A 20,291-nucleotide genomic window follows, 5' to 3' on the forward strand; every position below is an offset into this window, starting at 1 on the left:
TGTAATGAAGATTGTCCTGGGGGTTATAGAAGGGTCAGCTAATATGCATCCCTCAAGGAGCATTGCTTGAGTATCAAAAATGTACTGGAACTGCATACATACCAATAGGTATAAAAGGATGCAATTTTAGTACAAGAATAGTGGTCTCGTTACATAAAACTGAAGTAATGGTCACATTAACAGGGACTCTAAAATTATTCAACCCTTGTCTCTATATAGGGTTATGCAAAACAGCAGAGATAACTCAAAAATTTACAACCACGGCGATAATATTTTCCAAACAAATTAAACTTCATGTCAAACAATTAACTTCCTCTTTTTTGTTATAATGCACACAGAACCACATACAATCATCGGGCACATTTACTTACGTAAAATCAAGATGTGTGTTCACCTTTAATGTAGACACTTACCATATTCTGAAATGAAAGAAAGCATACATTTAGTACAGCATCTTTATTCGGACACACTATAATTAAACCATGTCTTCTTATTTTGCAACCAATTCTCATGTGCTTTCATCACAAAGATAAAAACACAGTAAACTATGGTGGTTTTTGGACACAATACGTTTAGTATAGTAATACAATTTTGAAGATTAAGTCAAATACAACACTATACTGAATCCAAAGCTCATTCAAACATTTGGAAAGTGCTTTAAAATCCATTCCAGTGAATCAGTTAAAACATGCAAACAAGATCAAAATTGATATTCAAATTCCTTTTAGCAACATGCTGGTGTCAAATAGGGTGATCCATTATCCACTTTGTTGTGCTTAATATGTATAACATATATTGATCCATATATAAATATTAATATTGAGTACATTTTTGCAATGCATTATATCAATATGCTTATGCATTTATACGAAGACTATGCTGTTTCCACTTTATCTGAAAATCAGTGAGATGTCAAAAAGTATTCCGTTTGAAATAAAGCATCAGTACAACTAAGTTGTTGGGTTTTTGAAGATGACTAATAAAGCCACATGAAATATATTTTCACAAAACATGATATGCACTTGGTACACTATTTGTGTATGTGATTTTGAATTTTAACGTAGCTTTAACAATTTTTCAGTCATATCACTACACTGTCTTTAACGTGACAGTTTATAGTGATGTCTAGCACTGTAGCATCATGCCACAGACATGTACCATGATGTCCAAAAATCAAACCAGTCCTAATACTAACCTCTTAATGCTGAGCATCAAGCAAGGCAGCTGTAAGTGCCATTTTTTAAAGTCTTTGGTATGACTCAGCCACGGTTCGAACCCACGACTACACGCATCCAAGGTGGATGCTCTAACCACTAGGCCACCTAAGCAGTCGGTACATTATATGACAATCTGGAAATTGAATTGTTTAAACCTGTCATAAGTATTTAGGTCAGACACACTTGGAGACTTACAGCATTTGCATTACTCACATGCTCCTTACTGATAGAAAACATTAGGTTTTACTACACATGCTATTCACTCATAGAAAAATAGTTAATATTACACACATATTACTCACTGATAGATAATGATAACTTGTACCATTTACAAGCTATTCACTGATACAACAAATTAGTTTGTACTACTCACATGCTAGTCGCTATTAGATAAACAGTTTGTATTATTCACATGCTAGTCACTATTAGACAAATAGTTTGTACTATTCACATGCTAGTCACTATTAGATAAATAGTTTGTACTATTCACATGCTAGTCACTATTAGATAAATAGATTGTACTATTCACATGCTAGTCACTATTAGATAAATAGATTGTACTATTCACATGCTAGTCACTATTAGATAAATATTTTGTACTATTCACATGCTAGTCACTATTAGATAAATAGATTGTACTATTCACATGCTAGTCACTATTAGATAAATAGTTTGTACTATTCACATGCTAATTAATGATAGAAAATGTTAATTGGTACTACTCACGTGGTATTTGCTGATATCAAATTAATTTGTGTCACTTCCTATTAAATTCTACCAGAACATGTTTGGTGACATAAAAACTACAAATGTGATTGGTCTGGATGGAACACATATACAATGTGATTGGTCTGGATGGAACACATATACAATGTGATTCATTATTAACAGACCATTTGCATGTGCAAATATTGGTGAATATTGTTTGATAAGGAAAACTCTGTTCAGTCTGAATTGTATCAACTCCTCAAGCATGAATGCTGCAAGTGACAACTCATTTTTTAAATTAAAAACATAGACTTTTATATTGTGGAATAATTTGAATCAATCATGTTTGATGTCTATTCGGAATAATACTTAAGAAATATTCTGCCTAACTTGATTGAATTGTCATATAAACCCATCGAATCTACAGTTTGAGCATAACATATTGCCAAGCGTGAACTGAGCTAAACTGACACTGCGTTTATAAGGGAAAAAAATGTGTTCCTGCATGATGCTTGTGCCGGGTGGCAAGCAAGTTTTTATAGATATATTCAGGTGTTTTGAGAATATAAAGCAGTTAGTCAGTGATACATGTGGAGGAGGCAGGCAGGCATGCATGAGGGGGTGTATGTTCACATTATTCTCCCCGAACATTTTGGCTGGTGAAGGACAGATTTCGAAGTGCATGAAGGGGGTCATTGAAACCAAAGACCTTGCTGAGCACTTTGGCATGTAAAGCGCATATTGTAATTGAGGGAGTCTCAATAATGGTCACACATAGTTTCCATTAGGTGGAGGGGAGATTCGAAACAGAAGTAGGAAAAATAAGTGTTGAATTCTGGAACAATGAATAGTGCTCAATTTGTGGCCACTTTAAGCTGACATTTTGTTAAGAATACGTATATAATTATATTGGTGACTTATGAATGATAAACTGTCAATTCATGGAGACAAACTGTGTAGTGATATTTCCATCAGGATACATGTGTGAACGTTGACTTTGGTGAGTTCCTAATATAGTGCAATGATAGCACTGTACAATTAAAAGAGATCTGAATAATTGGACTTGAATCGGATTCTATTAATCTTACTTCATTAGATATTTTATTATCATCACGAGAGGTAGTGTAAGTGGTATTGTGTGTGTGTCACGGAATTGTATTAATTCTTTTATTTTTTAAATACATGTACTCGGGTTTCATTTTTTGTGTATAGCGATATCCGAGGGTGATTTATGTATATTGCGTTGTATTTCGAAATGGTGAGTTCAGTTCATCCTATGCCGCACGTGCAAAGTGCTTTTGATGGGAAGAACCAAATGCCTTCAGTGCACATACCATATCTGTGTATAAATACCTCACCTTAGGTAAAATTCTTTACATTACAAACAGTCTTGTCAGTCAGCAGTCAACTATAAGGACTTGCATATCTTCAGCTGTAGAGGTATGTATGTTTATTAATTTCTTGTGTATAAAATATAACTATTGTACTACCACGTTTATTTTTATATGTTTGCTATGTAGCTTTGGTTTACGCAGTATAATGCACATATTTATATTCTTGTTTGCGACTTAGCAAGAGATTTATATCAGTAATATAAAGCTACATTTTTAAGAAATGTTTAGTATAATGTGATTCTCATCAAGCTGGGTTAGGTTTACTTCTGAACCCGTTTTTGTGTAATTATTGTACTGGTAATGTAATCCATATAACTTACCGTGCATAACGTCATTACGTCATTATGCCCGAGTCAAGTATAGTATACGGTATTGGATATATTTTCAGCTGTTGGAGTGTCCGGAGTGTGTAGAGCTGTGTAGAGCTGTTTGGAGTGTCCTGAGTGTCTAGAGTAACCAGAGTAACCAGAGTGACCCAAGTGTTCAAAGTTATCAAAGTGATTGGGGTCGACATGGTGCTAGCTGTAAAGCCAACTACAGGAATTAACTGTAGTAGCCGTCGAGCTGAAATAAATTGTGTTGATGACGAAGTGTATCTCCTTACATATAATCAATCAGCCATTGGCTAATTTTGGGGCTCGTAAACCCATTGTATCTTTCGGGACTGTAAAGATAAGTTGTATATCTGTCCCTTTTTATCACCATAATTTCACTACCCGAGTGAATTCATTTTACTACATGTGTAAAAATCTACTTTGTTTACTAGCTGAGTAAACTATATCCATCTTTTCATTGTGAAATCGTTGTGAAACATTCACCTATTGTCTTTGTATTTTGCAAAGTAATTTATTTGTATTTTTCATTATTAAGATTGTCCGTTCTTATGTTAATTAAATCCAATATTTGAATTATATATACATGTACATGTTCATAATAAATTGCTCATTCAAATCATTCATTATTAAATATTGTATTTATATCATCGTCAAAAGTGTTTTGTTGTGAATCCGGAAATCCAACCTGGTTATCTTGTGACAGTGTGCATTATTAGTGTTATATGACAATGCATGTAACATTGTGTGTATTTTTCATTTGTCATCGTCAATTGAGTGATTATCGCCTGTCCAAAACATTCTCTTCCCCATCGGACGCTTTTGACTAAGTGTAGGGATGTTCGTAACGAGAATTAAACCCAGCGGACCAGAGTAAACAATTGTCGTATGGCTCAATAAATTCGTCCAAGACATTTGAGTATCAATACAAAGTTGATGCTTTTAATGTGTAGGTGTGGGGTGTGATTGTTCCACAACATGGTTTCCAAAGCGGTGAAATGTGCAAACTAGTCCAACTTAATTACTATAGTATCATTTATTTTCATTGGGCTTAATTTTCGTGGTTTTGTATATAAAAAGGCATTTTCGTGGGTAGATAAATTCGTAGTTTTGCCTGTCAAAGTTAGCATATTAGTAGGTATCTAATTTCATGGTTTAACCGCTACAAAACCCCAAAATAAGAATACATGGTTTAACCTCTACCAAAACCCAAAATAAAGAAAAGAACTATGCCAAAAAAAACAGTGGTCACCTTAATTGTTAAAACAATACTACCACCTGTATGAGCATAAATCAAAGACCTGGCAAGTTCAATAATTACACCATGTTTTTGACCAAGTGAAAAACATCAGTCAAAGCCGACACAGCCAACAACACTAAAACAATACTTCCATCTATATCAGCACAATAAAATCCTGTCAAGATTAATCACTTTTGCCATGTTTTAGTTTGAGTGCTCAACATCAAAGTAAACCAACGCAGCCAACAACATTAGGCCAATCAGTTATTTAAAGTTTATATGAATGATCTCTTACTTAACCCACTGTCCGTCAAGTTGCACCATCAGTACTTTCTGATGATCATGGCATTAACACAGTGGCTTAAGAGTGGCAAAATTCAGCTTAGACCTGCCTCAGTTCCTGGACTTCCTAACCCGTCAGAAACTGCGAACATGGCGCAGGCACATTCTTACCAGGCAGCTGATGTTTGTGCCTGCCTCTTGCACAGACCGAATTCAACCACTAGACTTGACGGTAACTAAAGAGTACAAGGAAGAATTAAAGTCACACTTCCACGAGTGTTATGCTAAACAGGTCATGGACGCCATTACAGAAAAATAAATTACTAGTTATTAGTAAACCTTGCAACCTCATTAATCAAGCCAATTCACGCTGAATGGATAATTGCAGCTCACGGAACAATGAGTGAAAGATCTTACCTAATTATCAGTGGTTTTGAGAAAGCTTGTTTAATTCAGCAATTTTGGGATTATTTACCCGAGAAGCAATTGTGTGTACAATGAGACTTAATTGACACAATGTTAATATAATGGCTTTGTCCAAAAATCTGTGAAGTGTGAGCTTTAATAGTCTGCTGTGATTAGTGTATATACATATTATTTCATTAATAAGTGTTTTACAAAATAGTTATAGTACTTTACAGGATTTTTGTTCTTTTGGATTAAAAATGCATGGATAAAATGAACTGTGCTTTCAGAAGTATTTAAATGTTTCAACAATAGTTGTACTCAAATAAAGGATCGATTTGAATAAGTATTTAATTTACATGTACTGTTATTTTGTATTATTTGTTCTTTCATTTTCAGTATCACTATTGTTTGAATACCTTATGCGTCTTCTCTACTTTATCTCTAACCTTACTTACCTCACATATCAATTTAAGGCAGCGAGTGTAAAATTACAGCTATTGGATACCTTATCGAACGTGTGCATTGAAACAATATAAAATGATTTATAGTTCTTGTTTCAAAAGGTTAAAATAAAAAGTAAAACACATGCAAAAGCTAATATTTAATTATCAGATTACAGTACTGACCTTGATTTATCAAAGACTAGTAGCTGTGTTAATCTCTAGGAATGAAACACTGTAAGAAAATGGGGGGGGGGGTCATCATCCTACGTGGCACATTTTGCGTTGGGGAATTAAATTTATGGATCAGGGCAACAAAGAAAGCACGAAAATCAGTCCCACATGAAAATTGATACTACGGTAAATACAAAATCTTAAATTACTTAACAGCCGAAAGTATTAAAAAAATTTCATTTACCTTATACCGCGCAAAGAAAAACCAAGTGCATGTACGTTCCTTATAGATTGAATGTAATTGAAAGCATCATTTATCAATACGTAAATTGTTCCATATCTAAAAGAATGTTGTGGATTGTTCTAAAATATGTTCCTTATTTTCTATTGTAAATGATTTACGTTTGATAAATATCACATAAATTCAGTTATATTTATATTCTTGTCATTCTCTTTTATTTCATGCCTTTTGTGACCTGGCATACCTGTATTATCTTATACCTGGTAAAACTTACCATAATTAATATAAAAATGGCTAATCGGGGAAAGAACCGTTTAATATCGGGCATTCATTAGGATTCGTGTGCACAATGCACTGACTTGTAATGATCCTTGCCTTATTTAATAATCCGCATTAAAAGCAGGCTGCGATAAATAAAATTAACGATGTAATCATCCATATAAAACAATACTATAATATTCCAGGGATCACCATATGTACTTCTGTACTCGTGTAAAATAAGAGCATGAAAAGATGACAATTATTTTTTATTATCACTCATTTTCACCTCATCATATTAACAGAAGTCAATAGTTTTGATAAATAGGGTATTGGGATACGTGCAACTGCAGGGACAATTCATCATTTACAAAAAAAGCAATAACATTTGTGGGGAAATATCTTGCCTGCTGTTAATCATGGTGCATATTCACAGTGAATGTAGACACTTACCCAAGGCTGAAAAGAAAGAGAACATCACTTTACTCCTGCATCCCTATTCAGACACTTTACTAAAACGGGGTTTCGTATATTTTTAAAAAATTCAAGCCCTTTCATGACTCATAAGAAAAATACTACACATGCAGGATACATTTAATTAATAAGACAGTGTGCGTTTCTGTGTTTTGGGATTTTAACATAGCTATAACAAATTTGCAGTCATCTCGCTATTATGTCTACAGTGTGACAATTTTTTTATAGTGATATCTAGCAATAGGGCATCATGCCGCAGACATGTAGCATCATGTCTCACCCAGTCACATTATCCTGACACCAGGCCAACCAGTCCTAACACTAACCTATTAACGCTGAGCGGCTAGCATGGCAACTGATAAGTAGCATTGTTTTAAGTCTTTAGTATGACTTGGGTGGGGTTCAAACCCAAGACATCCGTGGCAGACACTCTAACCAACCATGTTTGTTATAATCTCCAACATTAGAGTGTTCATTGTGATTTTACAAAGGAACTTTTATTTCTTGCCTAGTTGAGACACACACTCTCTCTCTATATCTGTCTCTCTCTGTCTGTCTGTCTGTCTCTCTCTCTTACTCATTTTCATGTATGAAAAAGTGTTCGTTTGCGTGTTTTGGGGGATTTATTACTGCATTTTCCATTAAACATGAATAATTGCTGAGACTATATTTAAGACTTGAGAAATGATCTACGACATACTCATTACAGAGTAACGACATATTAGATTAACAATATGTCAAAACTGAATTGTTTCAACGTTCAATGCTAGTGCCACTGTTTTTTTCAAGTTATATTTCCAACATGTCACTGAAATTCCCTTGAGTACAGAACGGATTGCTTAAGATATTTTGCTATTACTTACTGATGTTGAGGTCGAGAACCTACATAAAATCACTTTGGGGGCCGGGTTAGTAATTAATAGAGGTTATTCAAACAAAAACAAAATCAATAACACTATTCAAACAAATTCAAGAGCAATATCATCATCCACATTTATTGTTGTTGTAATGGGGTTTAACACCATTTTTCAGCACAAGATAGGCTATACATGGCGGTAAGTATTAATGGTGAAGGAAGAATCTGGGAAAACCCTGGAAAGAACCACCAACCCATGAAAAGCTACCAGCAAGCTTTCTCACATACCCACATTAGCCAAGCCTGAAACTCAAACCCCCGCATATGGAGGTGAGATGGCAGTGATCTGTAACGGTGAGCACTTTAGACCACTTGGCCACTCGGGACCCCCACGTTTATTGAATGAGTGGTTTATTAAGAATATAAGTTCTAATAACAATCTGGGCTTAACTCGTGTCAAAATTAAACAAAGAAGATGAATTGGGGTAACCATTTATGGGGTAATATAAGTCATGAAAATATGCATCAAACAGGAAACCTTAAAACAGTTGCAACAATCATTGCAACCTTTTTCACATTAAATAATAATTTAGTCTCAAATTAGGAATAAATATTGAAACTAAAGCAGGGAGAAATAGGAAGTGTATCTGCTCAAAATTATAAATCAGCAAACCAGCTGACCCCACAAAGCAGACCAGCATACATGTAACAAGGTTCTCTACTTTCATAAGATTCATTATGGCACATTTCCCTGGTATCTTTCTGAACTATACTGCTTCTTTTCTTAGTGAATGTAACATGTATAATCATAAAAATAGTGATAACTTTGACCCAATACATCTTCGTTAAAATATAAGTTAAAGTCATTTTTAAACCACACTGTTGTTAGATTTATATAAACAATATAATGAACAAAGTAGGGAATTATGAACTATTTATAGCAAACAAGCGGGATAAACCATATGTGTGCCACCCTGCTACTAGCATGGGAAAATATAATGCAATATCCTGTAGACCTTAATGGGTACAACATGAAGTCATATACAGTATGCTCCTTATATGAGCCATATATGAAATAATCTTCTATATCCACTGTGAATGACTAGCATTATATATATATATATATCAGCTGTCACTTTTGCTGACCATGTATATTCTACTCAGCTGTGAATGATTTTCAAGATAACTTCATATAATTTGAAAGAACATAAATGAAAACCAGAATTTTGTTTAACAAATCAGAAATTTTACACGTTTTTCTCGATCCCTGAAGACCATACAAACTGTATAATTCAGCGTCACATAATAGCACATTGCTTGCACATGGCATATGTAAACTCTCTCCCTCTCTCTCTCTATGCCTTTTCCCCATAAAATCATATTCTAATTTTATTTCGTCATTTATTATGTATAATGCACAACCCTTATAGGCAAAAGGCGTTTTAATACGCTGCGAGAATTTCAGCCGGATATTTATGTAACCGTTACAGAAATACATGATGTTTGAACTAATCTGAAATTACGACTGGGTTATTTACCTAGGCAATTGTGTTGCATTACAAAGTTAGCATTTGTAAGTGAATCATTGTTCAAAATATTTCAACAAAAGTGCCGAACACATTGTTTAATAGTTCAAGATTGAGGTCCAACCAACTCTCTAAAATATATACAATATCTTCCTTCCATGTTAGTTCAGCTAGTATAGCTTTGGGCTCAACACCGTATACATGTATATGAACAATCTATTCCGGCAAACACAACTTGTTCAGATTAGCTCTGCAATATTGAAGTATAACCAACAAAGTGATGAAAGTGCCGTTAAATCCAACCCGTCTCCGAACAAGCTAAATAGCTTACTATACAAACAGGCAGAGTAGTTTGAGAGGAAACAGTTTAAATCAATACAATCAATGTTGCAAGTCTGTAAGCTAACATTTACTTTTGAACATCATATTAAGATTACATTGAAGGAAACAAAATTGCAACCTTCTTGTATCTGAATTGCTAATCTGGATGTATTTTATATTTTATTGCTAATACGTGTACATCTTCTTAAATTTCTGGTTGTTTTCACATAATATGTGTATGTGTTTTGCATATATTGAAGTGTGAATATGAGTTAGAAAGAAAGACACCAAACTTTGTAGACTAAAAGACTAAATATTCAGCAATGTGATGTTCTGACTTTGATAAAACTACACAAGTTCAGCCTTCATCATCGGAATTTCTCGAACATTCTGCGACAAGTGTACTAAATGTTAACAATTTCTTATCCAAAACAATGAGGCAAGTATTGTCTCTCTTTTCCAACTCCAAAAGACAGGACATCAAGTCATGCGAACTAGGAGTTGCATTTTAGCAAAGGTGGGAACATAACCCCATCCCAAATATTCTCCAGAAAATAATTTTAAAGAAACAGAAACCTCTTTGTACTTGGTGTCGTTGCATTCTTTACACAATTGTAAAGTACATTAGTACATTAAGTCCGAGTTAAGTTACTTCCCACAAAATCTGTTTTTTGACAACATCAATTTACTCAACTATTTCCAGCACTCCAAATGTTGGTCGCAAGAAATGCAATGGAGATGCTGACTCTCACCAAATGCTTCTTTCCTATGTCCAATGCTATGGTATCTTTTGATTAAGGATGCTGAAATACCTGCAGGTGAAAGAAGCATGCGAAGCACATAAGGTTTAGAAAAATAGCTTGATAAGTACAGAAAGAATGCAGGCCACAGCTTCATGTACATGCTGGTGAAAAATCAGAATTTATCGAGGAAAGTTGTTGTAAAAATCTATGCAGCCATTAAGAAGGTCAAGCATATCGATAAAAGCAAAAGCCTTCGTACTCTATCCAACTTCTTGAGTATAACAAATTTCCTGGCAACATTTCTTGTGCTGCTTCTGGGTGTTTTAAATATGTGTTAAAGATAAGACATGCTGAAGACGTAGCACGATAGTTTTAACGAACATTACATATGTGATGGGTGTATAAAAATTTAACTCAAAAGATTATAGATTCTGCATTCCTTAGTGGCAATCTTAAACAATATATACTAGTCAGAAAAGAACTATAAAACGCAGACATTATACAAATAATGTAAATCACTGATGAAAATCTCCCAGAAAATAAGACTTTGTAATATAATAATTTCATACTTTGTAATACAATATACATGCTATGTAATACAATATACATGCTATGTAATACAATATTCATACTTTTTGGACAACAAAAGCACACATCTTTTTTAAAACAACAAGCAAACTAATTTTCTAAATCTTTAAGAGAAGCTAAAAGAAATAAAAGCATGGACTATAAAATACTGTAAATTTTCTATTCACAGTAAACGGCAATACAAAAATATTTACACTGATGCAAATAAAAGCTGAATTCTGTATACGTAAAGCATGCGTAGTTTTCATATTATCCAGAAGGACAGAACATTCGACTTGCAGGAAAGAATAATCTTTTATATATATATATATATATATATATATATATATATAATAATCTCTTATATATATATATATATAGAGAGAGAGAGAGAGAGAGAGATTAAATTAAAACAAATAATATATTTATAGATATTTCTTTTCTCAATAGCAATGATTATTTTGGATGAGTTCAGGTCAGTATGAGAGAAATATGCAACCTGTCTCACACTCAGAAATTTAAATACCAAAAATAATCATTATTGTGTCAAGTCTATACACACAAGCATCGTATCTCGTGTGAAGAAAGACAAACGCATAATCATCAATTATACTCCATATGGACTTTTCAGTAGAACACACAGTAAATCTCAAGTGCCAACACACAATAACAAATGTATAATACTATGCGCATTTCTGTTAGTCTATTGTTTCATTTCCCAATATGGCAAGAATGACAGACAATTGTGACCTTTATCTCTGGTTATTTTAAAGACCAGAAATATTCGGGTAACAATAAATAATAATTTGCATAAATTAAACTTCTTTGTCAAACTATTACTTATATAATATGTGATTTGAGTTTACAATATTTAATAGGTATGATGACAGCAAATTTTGGGTTGCAGAAAGAGGATTTAAAATATGCAGTGCCACTTTCCAATCCTTCCATTCTCTCTCTCTCTCTCGCTCTTTCATATGTTGTTGTACTATGACAGTTCTGAAAGGAAATAATGTATCTCAGTAGCCAAGCATTTCTTGTATCAATATACCTCTCATCTCATCTTCGAACAAGCCAACATCTTTCTTACTAACTAATGCTATTTCAAATACATTATCTTTTTTGTAATTACCTGTGTTGTTCAACTGTATATTTGTTTTATGTTACTGTAGAAGGTGTCTGTTTCAACATTAATTCACATATAATATTTATCACTGATGAAACAATTTGTACTGACATCAAATTGCTTTGCTTTGACACCAAACTGCTTCATTCTGACATCAAACTGCTTCGTTTTGACACCAAACTGCTTTGTTTTGACATCAAACTGCTTCTTTATCTTTTTAGCAGAAGTCATACATAAACAATCTATTTAGAACACCGTAGAGCCTAATCAGTGTGGACAATTTTATATTTTTTGGTTACTGCATTTGTGGGAAAATATGAACAAATTTTTGGGATGTAAATAATGCATGACCTTGGGAGTTCAGTATATCCATCCAACAAAACGAGTTCATATTTTCCCATACAAATGCAGCGACTTTTTTATTATATTATTATATGCTCATTTTCTTATTCTACCTAATACTTAATTATATTAACAAAACACACTTCAAGAAACAAAGTAACTAAATGTATGCCGTATTCCAAACTAAATACAGATGCGTAGATTTATCATAACACAACAGTAACATTATTACTGCGCACATAACTCCGTCCAGATAAATTTGAACTTAGTCACATGCTCAACATAACTTTCGAAAGAAAATAGCGTGTCTAGTTAAAATTGAAATTTGGAGTCATATTGTGAATGAATGCGCATTGCAACAATGTTTCCATTTGATCTGGAAGGAATAGATTTTGGTATATGTTTCTATTATATGAAATTTCATGATTATGGACTGGATTTATATGCGACAATTCCACATGAAATACATCGGATTGAATAAGCGAGGGAGAAGCATGTTGACATCTGCAAATGTGTTTCTGTTTCTGTCAGTGAACATCTGAAATCATAATGTGGGAAAAATATGAAGTCTTTCAATTGCAATTATCAAAAAGATGATATGGAAAATAATGCTTCTTTCATTTTGAGTGCAGCAAGGAGGATGTAATTGCACTTATATTCAAAATTTCAGTACAATTTCGAAATGTTTAATCAAGATTGAGAACCTATGACATGGCTCAAGTAATTCAGATTTGAAGAACTAAGAAATTACATTCTGAAGAAATTCAGGATGTAAAACTGTAAGTATATTTTTTGCCATTCTTATTACCAGCTAAAGAAGACGGTTTATGCCTTGTCAATTGTATGTTATTTGTAAGGACCTTTCTGGGTTCTTCCATATAGCTAGCCTAAATCAAAATCATTGTATCAAAAAGGTTAATGCGGAATGTGCCAGAGCAGCTGGTATGTGGCAGTCCACTAAACATCTGCTTTACTTCATTCAGAAACAAATTTAATCAACCAAAACGTAAAGCAACTACTACACGAGTGTACATGATTTGTTTACAAATCAAAAGTGCTGGCATCTGCATCCCTTATTTGTTTACAATAGCAAGTAGTTCCTTTATGCACGTGAATGCAATATGAAGGTGTATAATACTGAACAATTCTGACTGTAAAGTTAACGGAGAAAAAAATGAGCACATAATAATCTTGCTTTTTTAAGTAATTATTATCACATCTTCATTCAGTTTTGTTCTTCTTGCAAATGGATACACTTCTGAAGTTGAAAATATTTCTGTATGTCAATACGAGGTTTCACTTTTCTCTTTCTTCCAATTTCCAACTGTTTTGTAAAGGAAAACATGAAAACCAAAGATGAAAACTTACTCTACGAGTTTTCTTCTGATCATTTTGTCTCAAAGATGTCTTTAGTTTGGTATATGATTTTAGCTACTACACTATGTATATATATATATATATATATATATATATATATATATATATATATATATATATATAATCTTCTCCCAAGCTCAATCTGTCAGCAATTCTGATTCTAACTTGCTGTTTAGCCAACCATAGCCAGCTAGAGGCATTATGTTGGGTCAGTTTCTGGACAAGTCCATTTTCAGCAAAGGGGTGTGTGCACAACTACAGATGTACATGCATAAAATAATGTGCTGACTCTACTTTGTAATTCTTTAAGCAAATAGCAAACACATCGGACTTCTTTAAAAATATCACATTCAATTCACGTATCTATCTTTACGCAGCTGAAATGTTTCATAGCACTTTGTTACACTGTGGTAATTCTCTTCCATACCTCACCTGATCGGATGATTGGTCAGTACAATTTCTTCTTTTGAAGTTTTGTTTCATTAAGTCTTTATAGGATTATATGCATTTGCATGTAAAAGAAAAGTATTACCTAAAACGCTAGGATCCCAAAACAATTTAATGTTTCTGTGAACTTGTTATTGTTTAGATTTTAAGCTAGGTTCTATAATAGCACATGTATATATTGTCATTATTATACCTGGATATGCGTCAGTGACTTTCAAATATAATCAAGTCATTCATGACCAAAATGCATTATGGGTAAATAAAAGAGTAAACACAACAACTACTAGCATTACTACTGCTACTACTACTACTACTACTACTACTATTACTGGGTGGCCCAGCCAATGTGGGTACATGAGACAGCTTGCCAGTAGCTTCTCATGGGTCGGTGGTTCATTCAAGGGTTTTCCCGGGTTCTTCCTCCTCCATTTCTACTGGCCGCCATGTAAAGCCTATCTTGTGCTGAAAAATGGCATTAAACAGTACAAGAAAAACTACTACTACTACTGGGGTTCAGAGTAGCCGAGTGGTCTAAAGCGCTCACCATTACGGATCACTGCCATCTCATCTCTGTCTGCATGGGTTCGAGTCTCAGGTTCGGCCAATGTGGGTATGTGAGAAAGCTTGTCAGTAGCTTCTTGTGGGTCAGTGATTCTTTCTGGGTTATTCCCGTGTTCTTCCTCCACCGTTTATACTGATCACCATGTATAGCCTAGCTTGTGCTGAAAAATGGCATTAAACTCTACAACTCTATTACTAATACCAATAATTAGTAATTATTATAAACGGCACCTTTCTGCCTACATAATGCTAAGCAGGTAGCAATTAATAAACAGTATTGTATGGATAGTAACTGTACAATCCGGTATAAATGTTTAAACATGGGCTAGTTACTGTTTAATAAAGGATGCAACAGCATCCATACAATACTGCTTATTAATTTATCTAGCATACAATTCAAGTTTAATGCCGAATGTGTCATCTTTCTATGCACTGGTTATTATGCTTTATTTCACCTATTTGTGTCCATAGTATACAGATCTTCAATTATGCCTGGCACTGCAAATAGTACTCGCTTTGGGAATGATTATATCTTTGGGTATTCATAATGATTCTTATTTACAATACATTAACTTAAAACAATCATTGTTTAATTAATAATCAGCATTAACTTGCAGGCAACAATTTATAAAGTTGACAAAAACGTTATCAAATCTGAATATTAGCTTTCTATATTGCACCTTGCCATCTAGTATTTTTTAAAAATAATTTGAAGCAGAAGTTATCAAAGATTATGTGATTAGATTTGTGACTCATTATACCACGATATTAAGAGGTGCCAAAAGTTCCCTAAAATATTCAATGATACTGGGTTAACTGATACATCAGCGATATTTCATCAATTACTTCCAGACCGATCATATGCTTCAGATGAGCCGAGGCATCATAAGTATGAATATAATGGTGTTCCCTGCTAGCTAATTATTTGTTAAATAACAGAACCTAATTGGGCAGTGTATAAAATAGTTGACTTACACATTCAAACTATTTTAATCATATTGTTGTTGTCCCACAGATGCTATCGTGTGTAAATCAGGAGATCTCATTAGGCTGAATTTGCATAGCTTAATAGCGAGCATCTTCGAGGCTTGTGTTTCCAATATGCTACTTGCAACATATCATTTGTATCAATTTAAAATCTTCCTCTAGGATATAATGGAGATAGGTTGAAAGTGTGTTTTGCCACATATGCCAAGAAACTGTAGCAATCTAATCAAACAGCAGCATTAACGTCGATAATAACTACATTAGTTGACTCTGACCTATACAGTGAGTACGTACAGCAGTTTTCAAGTATGCATTAATTTTATTGAATATTTGTGTACAAGTGTCTATGTAGGCCAATAATTGTATTGATGCATACATACATACATACATACATACATACATACATACATGTATGCATACATTCCTAAATACATACAAACATACATACATACATACATACATACATTCCTAAATACATACATTCCTAAATACATACATACATACAATCATACATACGTAGATACATACATATATGCATAAATACATATGAATGTACATACATACATAAATACATATATGCGTAAATACATATGAACGTACATAGATACATAAATACATACATGCATAAATACATACATACATACATACATACATACATACATACATACATATATGCATACATACATACATACATACATAGATACATACATACATACATACTATCCATCCATCCATACATATATACAAGAGACCACATGTGAGTGACAGTTTTCTAAGGTGCTGACCTTTACAGACCACTGACAATATCACAAGTCTCCGCATGGGTTCAAGTCTTAGACTGGACAATATGTGTATGCAAGAAAGCTTGCCAGTAGCTTCAAGTTGATCGTTTAGTTCTTCCTGTTTTTCGTCAGGTTCTTCATCCACCAGATGTATTTTTGTTATTATAGCGTACTCCATTTTCCCACTGTAGAAGTTATATACACGTATTATGAAATGTATGATGTCTCTTTAAGCTATACGAGAAAAGGACTGTGCTATAAGTGTAGATAAACTACTAGTATAACCTAATGTGATGCAAAATAATGTCAACGACGTCTGGTCCTAAATAAGAAGATGATTTACATAATAAATTAAATGATAATACATCTGTATTAAGGTTATTCATAACAGAATATCTATATTAAATTTACATTTATTTGACAATGCATGTACGTAACAATAATAGTACTTACATATCCATACATAGCACGCTGAAAGAACATAATAAACGTGATATTAGAAAAGGCGAAATTTAATGCACATAAAGCTTATTTCATTGATAAAAAAATCTGACATCAGACAATACCTTTTCAAATGGAGAAAATGAAAACAAAATCTGTTTAATGCACTGAAAAATTTCATTATCTTTCCATCCAAAATATTCCACTTAGAAAAAAATACACAGAAAATTTTAAAAAAGATTTATTCTATCCGACATTTTCCAATAAGAAACATTGCACAAAACATGTCAACAAACTTGTCATGTCCAATATATTCGAAAAAGAAACATCACAGGCAGAATATGGGCATATATTTGTGTTGCCATCCAACACATTCAAAGACTAAAGACTGCACGCAAGATGTGGGAATAGATTTTCTTTTTCTTTTTGATACACTGCAATAAGAATCACCACATAACAAATCTGGACATATATTATTTCCGCATGATAAAATCTAACAAGAAACAGCACATTCAAAATGTGGAAGTATATTTTTTTATGTCCAACACAAAGCAATAACAAACAGTACACACAAAATATAGACATAAATTTTTCCAACCGACACACTGAAATGGGAAACTGGAAAACCAAAATGTAGACATAACATTTTTCTCTGAGTCTGACACATTCCAGTAAGAAAACATATACCCAAAATGTAGACAAATATGTTTTCCTTCCAACATGCAGTAGGGAACATGACACCCAAAATGTGGATGAAATTGTATTTTTTTCACTCAACACACTACAGAAACATATAGCACAACCAAGATTGTGGAAGTAGATTTTTCCATCCTACACATTCAAATTAGAATCATCACACCCAAAATGTGTACAAACTCGCATAAAAAAACCCAAGGAAATAAGATGTATATATATATATATTTTCTGTCCGACACATTCCAATAAGAAACACCAAACACAAATGTGGATATAGACTATAGATCCCACACATTTAAATAAGGAACACCACAACAGAAACATTACAATAAAAGTGCACCCAAAATGTGGACAGAGATTCGTACCGATTCCAATAAGATGGACTAGACCTAAACACTGGAATTAGATTTCTTTCATTCGACACATTCCATTATAAAATACCACACCCAAAATACGGATATATATTGTTTCATTCCCACACATTCCAATAACAACACACCACAACCAAATTGTGGAAGATATTTTTTCTAACAAAATCCAATAAGAAATACTACACACAAAATGCTGACAGAGGTTTTTCCATCCAGCACATTCTAATGAGAAGGACTATACACCCAAAATTTAGATATAGATTTGTTCCATCCAACATATTCTAAGAAGAAACAACACACTCAAAATATGCACATATATTTCTGTGTACATCTGACACATTCCAAAAAGATGCATCACACCTAAAATTTGCGCTTATATATTTTTTCCGTCTGACACATTACAATAAGGCACACCATATTCAGAATGTGGACATAGATATAATTTTAGTCTGATTCCTTCCAATATGAAGGGGTAGATCCAAAATGTGGACATAGATATAATTTTAGCCTAATTCCTTCCAATACAAAGGATTAGATCCAGAATGTTCACATAGATCATTTCCTTCCAACATGTGTTCCAAAAGTTACACCTCATCCAAGATAAGGTCATATAATTATTTTCCCTCTGACACATTTCAATAAGAAACGCCAAAATCCACACCTTGAACAAAGATACTACATGATTAAGATAATGTAATCATCTGTATTACCATAACAGGCCCCTTACCTACTCACAGACATATCAGTATATAAAATAAAACTGAACTGATTGTGTTCCTTAGATTTGTGTTATTCAGAAATATAAATTCCACTTGCAGTGTAAGGCCTTGTAATTATGATGGTATGTCTGATTTACATATGATAAACAAGTTATATTTTATAATCATTTGCCTATATATGGCTTAGCTGTAATGTTAACTGAGAGGCTAAACACGGCTAACAACTTTGTCTAGTACATTTCCTTTATACCTAAACTCAATCTTTTTTTTCAAAGATTGTATTTGTACATCATGTCGGCTAGGTAACTTAATTGGGGACGTGGTACTAATGGGAATGTAGTTAATTAGAAACTCACTGAAGAGGATCTGTACAATTTAGGATAATGTTCATTACGTAACTGTTGCTTCAAAACAGAAATGGATATTTTATTTTGATTTTCAAGAAAATTTAAACATATTGCCATCAAAGGTTTCTCTGCATAAACCCAGCACAAGAAATTTCTATAATAAAACTAATATTTTTGGTATATTCTAAATAGTCACAAAGTTCATTCATCACATTAGCATCTCCATTATGACAGATTTTAAACCATAGTATGTTTTGCTAAACATGCATTTATCCTCCCCGTAAAAGAAAACCTGTTCATGTATGTGTTAAAGGACTGTTCGCCAATAATGCATACTGAGACACAAAATGGGAACCAGTGAACCAGATCCATCATGTGGGTGTCATCTTTAATTTTATTTTTGATACTGCTATATGTGTCCATTTCAGGACTGGATAAATTTCGTAAAGTGTTTCTTTCTTTCTTGTAAAACAAGTCACTGCCAGATAGTTCGAACTATCACTCTAAGAACTAACTGAGGTTTGAGAAATCTGATACCAATGTTATATTGGGTATATTTGATTTTATTTCAATATGATTCTTCAACCTATCTCTCTGTAACCACATTTCCTCCTAAAATGCTGACAATATATTCACCAAATGAACAATAACTATAGGGAAAAGGGATATAATTTTCTCAGACTGTCCATGGATAGATATATATTCACTGGGCACTGGGTTATGACCTCTGCGTGAATGTCAAAATGACTGGTCAAGAGGGTGAACACTGCTTTGGTTTTCTGACCTTTGTGTATGACGCAAATGAACTGCCTAAAACTCATTATTGATGCATGTACTTGAAGTGCATTCCATGTTATCAACCTATGGGACAAGATACAGACTGCATATCTCACTCAATGTTTTTTTCAAAACAA

At 33.4% G+C, this 20,291-nt stretch overlaps 1 protein-coding gene across 9 annotated transcripts in view; it reads right to left on the minus strand.

Annotated features, from left to right (window-relative positions):
• Positions 1–362: 362 nt before the first annotated feature.
• LOC149784106 (E3 ubiquitin-protein ligase TRIM56-like) overlaps positions 363–20,291 on the minus strand; it is a 60,689-nt gene continuing 40,760 nt past the window's right edge. For 2 of the 9 annotated variants that reach the window (XM_089932201.1, XM_089932196.1), the window contains 2 exons: positions 17,257–17,274; positions 7,097–7,153 (listed from right to left, as the gene is read on the minus strand). In XM_089932201.1, coding sequence (XP_089788327.1) covers positions 7,112–7,153; positions 17,257–17,274 — 60 coding nt within the window. In that variant the 3' untranslated portion in view covers positions 7,097–7,111. Of the gene's footprint in view, positions 420–7,096; positions 7,154–10,650; positions 10,684–16,923; positions 17,275–20,291 lie in introns of those variants that run through there. The other 7 variants (XM_089932195.1, XM_089932200.1, XM_089932199.1 and 4 more) reach the window with 7 other exon arrangements.

Source organism: Sinohyriopsis cumingii, chromosome 14 (assembly GCF_028554795.1).
Source record: "Sinohyriopsis cumingii isolate HCF-2022 chromosome 14, ASM2855479v2, whole genome shotgun sequence".
Classification (NCBI taxonomy): domain Eukaryota; kingdom Metazoa; phylum Mollusca; class Bivalvia; order Unionida; family Unionidae; genus Sinohyriopsis; species Sinohyriopsis cumingii.